The following is a 12,382-nucleotide window of genomic DNA, read 5'->3' as shown; positions in this document are numbered from 1 at the left end:
GAAAACTCTTGTTCCAGCTTTGTAAAAATGTTCAGGAGCAAAGGAGCATCTTACACGAGTCACATAAGTAACCAGCTATCCCCAGTGCTACTGGATCCAGAGTTAGATTATTACTGTACCACTTGATAATATGGAGTGCGATAATATGGACTACTGCATCTCTCTTAACATACCATGCAATAGGTAGCAGGAAAACTAGCTGTTCATAAGCATAAATATTTTGACAGTTGAATACAGCAACTCTAAAATATACAGCAATTGTATATAGAAACTGTGAGAACTAGTGTGAGAACTGTGAAATTAAGAACTAGTGTTGTGGTTGTGACCACTCTGAGAATTTATTCCCTTGCTGTCCTTCACAGGAGGCTATTACTTGACAAGCGCTTATGGAGCACTTTCACTGATCAAGAATTTTCAGGAAGAGCAAGCTGCCAGACTGCTAAGTTCAGAAGCCAGAGATACTCTTCGGCAATGGCACAAAAGGAGGACAACTAACAGGACAATACCTTCCGTTGATGATTTTCAGGTACAGCCCAGGGCTTAAGAACTAAAACAAACGCAACCAGAAATTGTTTTGTTGAAAATGTCAATTTGAGAGGCTTGTTTCATTATGATTGCCATGGGGGTATGACGTCAGTGAAGTTGAAGCAGTGCTGAGAATAGGGGCTGGCAAACTTTCCTCAGTTCTGAAGTCTTTGTACTTTATAACATAATTCAATTATGATATCTGAAGAAAGTGCTAAATATGCATTTCCCACCCTCCCTTCCATTTAAGTCACTCAGAGTATGGACAAACTGAATCCTATCTTTGATTTAGTGGTTTGGTTTTTTTGGTGTGTTCTACTGCTAAAAAGAACAAATCATGTCTCCGGTGGTATAAATCGGCACAGCTCCCCAGTGACTAATGGTGGCATACAGCAGGTGGCACAGAGGAGAGGTGGGAGAATAGTTTCCTACAGTTTTAAAGTTAATGCAAAGAGTAGTATTCTATAATGTGGATCTTTTCATGTGTGTTTCTTTTTTCCCCACCATTTCTTGCTGCTCTTTTCAGAGTAGGGCATTAACTTCAACTGAAGAATGACAAAAGTCGAGACTGTTTCGTCTTTAAAAAACAGGCCTGCATGTCTTTCACATAAAACCATAGGATGCTGGTGACCGGCTGTTCAGATATTTCAGTCCACAAACTGATGTAGGGAAGATGTTGGAGTCAAGAAGGAAGGATTGACTACTCTTTCACTTGTTAATAGTCCACAGCACAAAGTTTTTGGAGAGGTTAATGACAACCTTCAGTTAGTTTTGATGTAGTTAAGAGCTTGAGAAATGAAGGTGTGGCATCAGAAGATCATGAAACCTTCCAATTGAGGCTCCCTCTACTTTATCCATGTCCACCCGAAGGACTGCACAGCAACACTGAACGAGAAAGTTCTGGGTGAAGAAGCAGTCTTGTGCAATTCTCCTCTTAGGAGGACAGACAATTAACAGAAACACCAAACTCTACGATCAGTGCTCAAACCTAGTCCATCTTACTGGGATACATATTATATTGTGCTTACTTGTGTTTAGTTGGAGTCTCAAGCTACTTAAATCTGATGTTCTTTCTTGCAAAAACACTGCACCATTCATAGGAAAATTCATCCTCTTGTATCTCTGCTGGATGGCGTGGAAGATTCTTTTGACAGGATCTTGTTCTGTCTGACCTCTTACTCATCAAATCAACTTTAGCCAAGCTGAAGTGCAGCTGGGTGCCATGGTGGAACTGGGAGGGTGCAGGGGATGGGGGAAGAGACGGTGCTGAGTGTGTACACTGCTTCTCATTCTGTTGTCCCTTTCAAAAGAGAGTCTCTTTTGCCTGCTTAGAATGCCAGTTTTCCATCTTTTCTCTCAGTGCCCCATAGTCCTTGAAATAAAGCACCTTCCTGGTGACAAACCTGTAACGCAAATTCAGCTATACCAATTTGTCTTGCATCAAACCAGGATGCACCTACTGATCTGTGATGGTCTCACAGCCTTGTAGCTTTTGGGCTTCTGAACACCTTCATCCTCTGTCCTTCAAAGCGATGGAAAAGTCAAAAATCCCGTATATTGATGATGATTAGACAACTTTCTTATACTGCAAAAATAATGTTGATACTTACTATATGACTTATGAGTATTTGTGCAACCATCAGCTTCCCCTTAAAGCAATTCTGCCTGCCTGAAAGCACATGCATTTAAAAATGCACCTTCTGTGTGTTAATTGCACTAGAAATTAGAACTGTGGTATACTTGACCTTATGTAGGGCTGCTTATATTTTTTACTTCAAGTTAGATAACAAAAATAGACGAGTTTTGCCCAGGTGGGCTCAGTCCCAGTGGTTTAAAAGCTCTTGCAATGCTTCAGTGTTTCAGCCTACAAGCTATCAAAAAAAAAAAAATCTTTAATAAAGACAGGAATGCTCTTTGGAACTGAGATCATCTTAATTCATTTAGCATACAGACACAGGTACAAGCTCACTCAGTAAACAAATCTTTCTTGATTTTCCCAACTACTTTTGAGTCTTCAATTCCAGTTAATTCTTTGTTGAAACACACCAAAACAAAGAAAAAGCAACAGCAACAAAAAAAGCATTCAACAGCAGGCTGCTTTGCTCGTGTGTCTATTTTTTTTTCTAGTTGTTGCTTTTCACATTTCTTTACAAATGCTTTTTGTAAGGTAGAACTACATTTCCTCTCAAAGCATATTTAGAATATAACCCTGTTATCAGAACTGTGGGCATATTTTCTCAATAGAGAAAAAAGATCCAACTTTTGCCTCAAGATTATATAAATTTACTCAAATGTGGCAGAGTAAATGTTGGCATCCCTCTGTCTTATTAAAAAAAAAAAAATGCCATCACACAAAATTTGTTGCATCATATTCAGACGTGACTTGATAGTTACTGCTTAAGTCATTGAAAATGACGTAAATTAAGCTGAATTACTACCTTTTGCATGCTACAGCATGAGAGCACAAATAGATGTTTATCATGCAGTCAACACCCTTATTTTCTTAAAATAAGCTTTTTTTCCCCTTTCTGACTAACATTGTATGAAGCTTCTGTTTTCTAGTACTGACCTAGCAGTGGCAACAACGATGTCTCTTGGGCATGCTGCATAAGATGTTTATTTTGCTTTTCAGAATTTTGTTACCGATTAAAGCTTAATGTGAAGTCCTATTGAAACTGCCAGAGCTTTCCATCTGGCTCTAAAGGCTGTATCTGTTCACTCTTAGCTGCAGGACTAGAATGCAAATTAAGGAAAAAGAGGGATGTTGACTTCCTGGGTTTTGATTATGCCCACAAGAGATTTGTCAGTTTCACCACCAACATAGCAATTCATGGGGTTGGCAGAATTTACAGGAACCACTGGTGTGTGTTTCATAATTAGATATTTGGTGTTCACTGCTGACTCTGGAATTTTCAGAGTTCTTATTTGTTTGTTTTATTTTCTGATGTCTGTTTTCTTATTCTACAGAACTACCTTCGAGTTGCATTCCAGGAAGTTAACAGTGGATGTACAGGAAAGACCTTACTAGTAAGGCCATATATCACTACCGAAGATGTATGTCAGCTTTGTGCTGAGAAGTTTAAAGTGGACAATCCAAAAGAATATAGTCTGTTTCTTTTCGTTGATGACACCTGGCAGCAACTGACAGAAGATACCTACCCTCAGAAGATTAAGGCTGAGTTGCATAGCCGTCCACAACCCCAGGTCTTTCACTTTGTCTACAAGCGCATTAACAGTGATCCTTATGGTGCCATTTTTCAGAACAACTCTGCTTCTTAAAATCAGTAATTTGCAGTTTAATTTCTGTTGCTTAACTGTTAAAAACATCTTTGTTGGCTGCCTGCCTTAGGATCTAAAACAATCTATGCAGGTTTTAAACCATCCATGCCTAGTAAAACACATGCAGACACATCTAGCATTGCTTACAAAAACAACAAAAACACCTGCAAACATATAAACCATGCATATGACCAGTTGTACAGGATATTCAAACAGCATGTTTGAGTAAATGGCCCACAAAAGCTGAATTTCTTGTACCACAGACTTTCTTGAAATGAAACATATTATACTCTGGCCTTCTGCAAGTTTTTGTTGTAGTGAGCCAAAATCTATTTTCTTATACTCATCCTTTAGCCAAATGTCACTTTGATTTTAAATATATGTATGCTAGACAAATACTTCAGTAAACTGTCTGGTGTATGCTCAGTTTCACCAGCATGAGTTAAACAAGACGGTCCGATGCAGGGCATCAATTAACTCATAATTACCTGGATGATTGCATCCTTTTCTAATTTTTTTTTATTACAGAAAAGCTTCCTGTTTTATATATATTTCCTAGAAATTTTATAGCAGTTGCAGGTAAACTGTCAGGGTTGGTTTTTAAAATATTTTTTTAACTATAAAGTATTATATAATTATGCATGTGATTTTAACACTTAATATACAAGAATAAATCTCTTGCTGGTTTTAAAGCATTGCATTAAAAGTCTCTTTGGTTTCTCTTCTTTTCCTGTTATAGGAGAGTTTTTTATGAAATTTCTCTTATGTATAAGATTGTAACATTGGCACTGGTTATTTCAGTGCCTTTATATGAACTTGAGGTACTGTTTCCTGGTTTATTGTTTATATGCATTGTGTAAGATAGAACTAGGTGATTGGAACAGGAAGTTGAAAGAAAAGGACGTAGGGAAGGGGCAGAGAAAGAATTTAGAGAACCTGTTTTAGGATTAAAACATGTTAGTCTGCTGGTTCAGGCTCCTTGCAGAAAATAAGCAAAGGAGGTTGGTAAGGAACTTATATGTAAACATTATTGTAGATATTTAGAGGGATTTGATGGCACCTATCCCAGGTACTATTTGTGTTGGTGGAAGATCAGATGTATTAATAAGGTGAATGAGAATGCTAACCATTTTGTATAGTCTGTCAGCACCATCAAAATGTGCTTTGGACTGAGGAGTGTGTTGTAGCATTTCATGATTCTAAGTTACTCAGTGGGTGATGTGTGAAGTCAGAGTCCTACATATACGAAGATAAAATGGTATTTAATATGTGTATTCTGTACACTTGTGCAAGATAGATGGTGCTGTGCTGTGGGTCAGGTTGACCTCCTTAAGTCAGGTATGGCTGCTCTTCTTAGAGGGATGCAGGGTTTTCTCCAAATCCAGTGTGAGCAGCACAATGTAAGGCAGATGACTGCAGAAGTATGTCATGAGCAATGTGTATTGTACATACAAAGATCTGTAGCATTTTTTAATGTTAGTTTGCCTTGTATTTGAAACCCCTAGTAACTGTTTGTATTGCGTTTTGTAAAAGGTAATTGGTGAGTTTTGCACGTAATACATTGTAATACTGAATATAATTTTGGATGTTGTGTGCTGTGATTTTTTCATTTTGTTTAGAAGTGATTCACACTTCTGGATGTGAATGTTTGTGTATCAGTAGACAATACTGTTTCTATTTTACTTACTCTTTTACTGCTTGGCCTACTTTAAAATCTTTGCAAGGGAAGGATGCAATACGTAAAGATGATGCTACATAAAGTAGTTTGTGGGAAGTTGAATGCATGAAGTAATTTGATTTAAGACCAAAGCAGAAAAATAATTGTGTTGTTAGATAGCAGTGGTTGTACTCTCAAGGCTAGACATCAATTCACTGATTATTCTTTTTTTTTTTTTTAGTACAGTATTAACTACTATCACAGTTTTGTTAACTATTTAAACAGACTAATATTGTGTAGATGAAGTGAACTTGGTGCTTCTTAGATTGAGCCAGTCATTCATAGTGTGCTGACTGTTCAGTCAGCAGGCAAAGTGTGCAGACAGCTTGACTGCTGAACCACTCATTGCAAAATTAAGTCTGACATTCAGTGCTAAAGAAAATTCTACTATCTCCATCTGATGGCAGCTCTCTTAGGGGAAGGAAGGATCGGGGCAGAGGTGGAAAGTGTTGAGAAACTCAGAATTTCAGGCATGAAACTAAGAAAAGAGTGCAAAAAGGGAAACACGTGCCCAAACCACCTCAGGATGATTCCACTAATCTTATGCGATTGTCTTTTGAAAAGTAGAACGCTTTATTCCCTTTGCTGTGCAAATTCTCACTTCTCATAATGCCAGGAAACAGATGATACCAAAACTTGGAAAGGAATTTGGACTTGTAAAAACAAGTTATTCCATCTCTTCTCAGAGTTAGATAATAGATATTCTAAAATAGTGAGAAACAAGAAAAAGCTTTTAAATGCGGTGGTCACTCAGTGCTGCTTCTTGTCTGTCACAGAGAAGTAATAAAAAAGGCAAAGGAAATAAAGCTGGAGGTAATAAATCCCTAAATCTTGCTAGTAAGAGGCTTAACATAAAAGCAGAGGTTATGTGAGGGTATGAGTAGTGAATTCACAAAAAGTATATATTGAAAAATGACAACATGCCATCTGCAGTAGATTAAGCCAAATCTCTTGTTTCTCTGTGCTGTTTTTCTTGTCTGTAATCCTAAAAGCAGTCATCTTCCAGACAGTCTGCCTTCCATGCCAGTTGTTGCAGTATCACAAGGCAGGCCGGGGGCAGCAGACTATTTCTGCTGTGCCAGGAACACAAGTGCACAAAGCCTGTGGTGGGTAAAGTGCTGGGTGTTAGCACAGAAATTATTGGGCTGTGCTGTGCTGAGGGCTATTCTACGACATGCCTGGGTAAGGGAAAACATCCCCCAGGACTGTTTCCACGGAGAAGACAAGGCTCGAGGTTGCTGGAGAGCTGCTGCCAGCTGAAGCTGCCACCACAGTGGTCATGGCAGGGGGCAAGGTGCGGGGGCCCCGGCTGCCGACCCCCCCGAGTGCTCTGGGGCTGTGCAAGCACGGCTTCAGCAAGAGCCCACCGAGCACTCAGGCTTCTGGAGCGCAGCCAGCAGGAGGCTGATCCACCCTTTCAGCAGCCACGCCCCACTACCAGCGGCCGCCCACGAGGAAGCCTTGGGGTGAGGCGCAGCTCAGCCAACGGAAGGGGGAAGCCAGGGAGATGGCGAGGGACAAGTGCCTGGGTACGGGGCTCACAGCTAGACCCGGGATGGGAGCTCTGGGGTCGAGGGTCTGGGGTTCGGGTTTCAGGTCCGGGGTTTGAGTCCGCAGTTTTGGGTCTGGGTTTTGGGTCCAGGGTTAGTTGCGCAGTAAGCTCTGGGCTTGGGGCCAGAGCTCCTGGTCACTTCCCGGTCTGGGGCCCTGGGTCAAGTCTGGGTCCAGGGCTGAGGGGCTGGGGCCTGGGACTGGAGCGTGGGGTTAGGGCTCAGGGTCGAGGGTCAGGGTTCAGGATCCAGCCTTAAGGGTCCGGGGTTGGGGCTTGGGGTTTGCAATTTGGTTCCACAGTCTGTTCCAGGGATCAAGAGTCGTGGTCAGCTCCAGGGTTCAGGGGCTCAGTCATCTCCAGTCTCAGGGCTTGGGGTCATCTCCGGGGTCCAGGGCTTGGATCTGGGGCTTGGGGTTAACTCCGGGGGGGGGGGGGGGAGGGTGCTGGAGTCCAGGGTCAAGGGTCTGGAATCAGCCTCTGGGTTTGGGACTCAGGGTCAGGGCTTGGGTCCAGGGCTCAAGGTCAAAGGATAAGGGTCAGGGGCTGGGGCTTGGGGCTTGGGGCTGGGGCTTGGGGTTGGATTTGGGTAAGTCCAGGGCTCGCGGTCAAGTCCGGGTCTGGGGCTCACGCGTGGGTCTGGGTCCAGAGCTTGGGCCCATGTCTGGGTATGGGTATCGGGCCCAGTTCTGGGTATGGGGGTCAGGATTGGGTCCCAGGTCTGGGGCTCAGATACATGTCTGGGTCTCAGGGTCAGGGGCTCTGGGGTCAAGGGTCCGGGGTTGAGAGTCTGGGATTGAGGGTCTGGGTTTGGGGCTCAGGTTTGTGGCTCAGGCTTAGCTCTGGGTCTGAGGTTGGGGGGTTTGGATCCATTACAGGGGTCAGGGATCGGAGTCAGCTCTGAGGTTGGGGCCACCTCGGGAGTGGGGACTCAGTGTTGGAATTTGTGGTCATTGCTTGGGGTCAGGTCTCCTGTACGGGCCTTGGGGTGCCTCTGGGTCTGGGTCAAGTGTCTGGACTTGAGGGCCCGGGGTTGATGGTTTAGTATTGGGGCTTGGGGTCGAGGGTTTGGGCTTGAGGGTCTGGGGTCAACCATCAGGGGTTGGGTCTTGGGCCGGGGAGCCCAGAGGAGAGTCTGGGAGCCTCGGCACACCCGCGCAATGGAACCCCGGCAGAACCCCAGACGTGCTGGGGGCAACCCCTGCCAGACCCTGCCGCCTGCTGGTGGAAATGGAGAACTGCAGGCGGCGGGGCGGGACGTGCAGCAAAAGCACAGTTCTCGTCTGCACTCTGCTTGCTGTTGAGCTAAACAAGATTAAAAAAATAATAATAATAAATAATAATAATAATAATAAAAACAACAACACTAAAGCTGCTGCTCCTCCTGTTCTCTTTGTACTTTCTTGTGCTTTCCCCTCCCCTTTCCCAGGTGTTTGGGTTTGGGTGCTGGGTGGGGCCAAATGGTAGATGAGCCCCAGGTGTGCATTAAGAGAGCTCCTTCTGCCTGAGCTGCTCTTTGGGGTAAGTGCTTTGTTTTTCCTTCAGTCAGTTGCAGGGTTCTTTAGGTGGGTCAGAGTCTATGGACTGATGCGTTTCCAAGTAGGGAGCGGTATGCATGTCTTTTTGAGGTAACAACTAGTAGGATCTCTTAGAATGAACTAATGTAGCACCAGGTGCCTGTATTGCATGCAGTTCTTTCTCAGGTGAGCGATCGTTATAGCATGTTCATGGACAGGATGTCAGTGTTACTCTGTGTGGACAGGATGTCAGTGTTACTCTGTGTGTTTGCTCTGCTGTTCTAGGTCCCTTATGATTTTTGCTGGATTACAGGGCAGATGGTGTCACGTCTCCTCCCCCCCCCCTTTTTTTTGGGGGGGGGGAGGTAAAGGGGGGCAGCTGCCAGGTCTACTCGATATACACTATGGGCGGAAGCTGTTGGGCCAGGCCGGGCAGCAGCGAGGTTGGTGGTCGGTGGCGCCCCTGGGCGGGCCAGGCCGGGGCGAAGCGGCGGGTGGGCATCTTTGGGTCATTCTATCATATAATACTGGGCCATTTTTAATTTACTCTTTCAGTTTCTGGGGCCCCTCTCGTTCAAGTTTCTAATTGTTATTCCTAATGGACTTTCTCGTGGTATGTCTGGAAATTTGCTCCCTTTCTTCTGGTCTGACTGACCCATCCGGGAATTTTACTATGGCAATTCCCACAGCCCTTGGTTACCTTAGTAAGAGCGTCTTGCAGAGGGTTTAGGACCTATCACCCACCCACAAATCATATAGGAATCGCTTCGGTCCTTCACCGGCCAAGTCCCTCACTGGAGATTGGAACCGTGGTTAGAAGACCTCCACACTCACTTCGGAACTGAGTGTGACTGAGACGGAACTTACACAGGCAACCAAATCCCACCCAACCGAATGGTATGCTCCTTAAACACTTACAACTCCGTCGTCTTCGTTCAGATCTTCACGCACAGAATTATGGGCAAAATATAGTGCTGCAGCTGTCAAGGGAGCTCATAAATAAGTATTAATAACTTTGCTTGCCTTTATTCAGGTTCAAGATGGTGTTATTCCTGACCCGACTCGAATAGGAGCCACCAAATGGTGTGGCGCCTCTCCTAGATCAAATCAGAACTCAGGAACCAAAGCCATCCCAGGTGAGCCCCCAATTGTAATAAATGACTGAGTCCCAAATAGGATTGCAATTAAAGTTTACAATTTATTAAATGAATAGAGGCAAGCAAACAGAGCTGGGTGCGCTGGGAGTCTCCGCTCCACCAAGACGCACACCTATTACATCAGGTGGCTGGTTTTTATGCTCCTAGGCTAATACATATTCAGCACCACTTTTGGAAAAGGCAGGGTTATTATAATTAGTTTCCCAGGAACCGAATCATCCCACAGACGCATGCGTATCAGTCTCCGGTGGTCCCTCTGGGGGTCGCTCGTACTGAGGGCTCATAGTCTTCCTCCCAGGCTTTGTCCTTCAGTCATTCTTCAGCTTCCCCCCCCCCCTCTTAATGTGGTGATCTCTTAGCCTGGATATCAGAGACCTGTGCAGCACCCCATGCAAAAGTCAGCAGTTTTTGAAAACTCCTTTGTTCTCTTATCCCCTAGACCCGAGTCTCAAGGTTTACCCTCCAAACACTCTACTGACATGAATTGCTAGACCATTCTTTTGCAAGGTACAGGAAGTATATACATTAACCACTCTGTTTTTCTTAGACTTGTGGTTATACAAGGGTATGTAAGAGAGAAGGTCACATTTCATCATGTGGACCTAGCATTGTTCTATATTGACACGAATCAGATGAACAGATTTCACAGTGTTCATATAGAATGTACTGCTGAACTAAGATAGTGTGCGGTTTAATTTTTTTATCATAAATTCTTTTTATGACTCAGTCATTTGTTTCTGTATGTAGGAATGTTTTCCTGCCTCTGTTTTGCTGTGACAATGTAACAATGGCCACAGAAAGTCAGACCAAGGATCTGTGATTGTAGCAGAATAGAACAAGTATAGAGTGATACTTGTGACTTGCACTTTAAGACAAGCAAATGCCTTTGAGCATAAAAATGCTTAATGGATTTCTTGTAAAAATTGGTCATATCCTTTGAACCCATGTAAACACTTAACATCCATGGGTCACAGCAGTCGCGAGCCTTAACTAGGTAATGTGTGTAAACTGTGGAGCTAGCTTCACTATGTGAAGAACCGCTTCCTTTATTTTGTGTGTGCTTGTGGGCTGGAGGAGTGAAATTTGCTTCCTGCTAGCTTTTGATGTCCCCACCTTCTGTATGGAAAGAGAACATGGGTTATCAATCTCTGTTCAACGTCTATGATATGAGACGTTGTCTTTTCCCTCATCTCTTTTTCACGTGAAAAACGTTTTTTCTTAGTGCTTTTCTACAGAAACTGTTCCAAACATTTGGTGATCCCTGTTTCTCTTGGCTGAAACTGTTTTTATTCTACTGTGACCTTTTTAAGGTGGGCAAAAATATAATTCTGTGTAGCATCCAAAATGCAAATGAACCTTCAGGTTATGAGATAGCAAGGCTACCTTTGAGTTTTGATTAGATTGGTGATGTTTTTTGTTGCCTTTCCTAGGCCTTTTCCAAAAGCTTAAACAGAGAAGTTGCTGTTCAATGCTGATGAGCATTGAAGTTATGTTTTCATAGGATTATGTGTAGTACGAAGGCCTGATTTCCCCTTTTGCCTCTGCATTGCTTTATGTTTATCTGCTGTGAATTGTACTTGCTATTTTGTTGAATAGTGGCTGCAAAGGAATCACAGGCGAGTTGAGGTTGGAAGGACCTACAGAGGTCACCTGGTCCAACACCCCTTTTGTGTTCAAAGAACACAGAAATACACTCCACGTTATAACACGTGACCTCACTTTAAAAAGCTGCTTTAACAGTCCTTAATTAAGTCTTATTAATCAAGTGTCCACTAGTTCTTTTCTTACGCTTCCCACTACTACCTTCTTTTATTTTCCTTAACATGGGAATTCCTGCTCTGGCAATTTCTGTAGGATACTTCTTAAATAGAAGTCCAGGCGTATTAGTCATGTTTCAAGTTATCTGTTCTACAGACAATTTCAAGAGAGTTAAAAGTGAAAACATAGCGTATCCGTGAGCTCCTTGAGAACTCCTTAGTGAAATGCTGCCTGAGCCTTATGACTTGTTACTTCTGTTTCTGTTTCAAAACTTGTTTGGTATCGTTTCAGTTTGAGATGGATTCTTTGACATCCGTGCCAAGAAAAATACCTTTCTTCTGTAGAAGCCCTTCAATGTACACAGAGCGGAGAGAGAGCAGCTATACTGCAAGCTGTTATTCAGGCTGGTTTTGGCTTCCCATATTGTTTGTACATTCCCATGTTATTTTGCAATCTTTTCTCTTTTCAGTAGTTATATAATTAAACTTTTTCAAAGGATGTCTCCCTGTTTTCAGTAGCCTCCTTATACTCTGAGATTTAGCCGTCCCTGTATTCTTTTGCTCTTTGTCAAGTCTTTTTGATACAAGTTGTATACTTGTTTGTTCCCTATGACATGGATGGTCTTACTGAATCTCTGTGATGCCTTGAAAGGGGCTATGCTCGGGGACCACGGCAGCATTTTGGTATCTGATAGAGATTTTCCTGTTCTGGCATACAGTAAATTTCTTTGATATGTCTCTTAAGACCGTACCTGTTTTCCTGCTTTGAGTAAGGAGTTGGAAGTTGAAAGGTTAGTGTTCATTTCCTTCCACATGGGCTGTAACCTTTGTCTGCATGTCTTGTGGTTGTTTGTTTGTTTGTTTCGGCAGGCCCCTACAGT

At 43.1% G+C, this 12,382-nt stretch overlaps 1 protein-coding gene across 13 annotated transcripts in view; it reads left to right on the top strand.

Moving 5' to 3' along the window:
• The window catches only part of LOC101793955 (sodium/potassium/calcium exchanger 3), a 303,296-nt gene extending 297,913 nt beyond the window's left edge, over positions 1-5,383 (top strand). For 12 of the 13 annotated variants that reach the window (XM_027453145.3, XM_027453144.3, XM_072035179.1 and 9 more), the window contains 2 exons: positions 363-526; positions 3,493-5,383. In XM_027453145.3, coding sequence (XP_027308946.1) covers positions 363-526; positions 3,493-3,804 — 476 coding nt within the window. In that variant the 3' untranslated portion in view covers positions 3,805-5,383. The other variant, XM_072035180.1, reaches the window with a different exon arrangement.
• Positions 5,384-12,382: the final 6,999 nt, after the last annotated feature.

The sequence above is a fragment of the Anas platyrhynchos genome, chromosome 3, assembly GCF_047663525.1.
Source record: "Anas platyrhynchos isolate ZD024472 breed Pekin duck chromosome 3, IASCAAS_PekinDuck_T2T, whole genome shotgun sequence".
Lineage (NCBI taxonomy): Eukaryota > Metazoa > Chordata > Aves > Anseriformes > Anatidae > Anas > Anas platyrhynchos.
The sequence above is the reverse complement of the archived record's forward strand: the minus strand, read 5'-3'. Positions and strand labels throughout refer to the sequence as shown.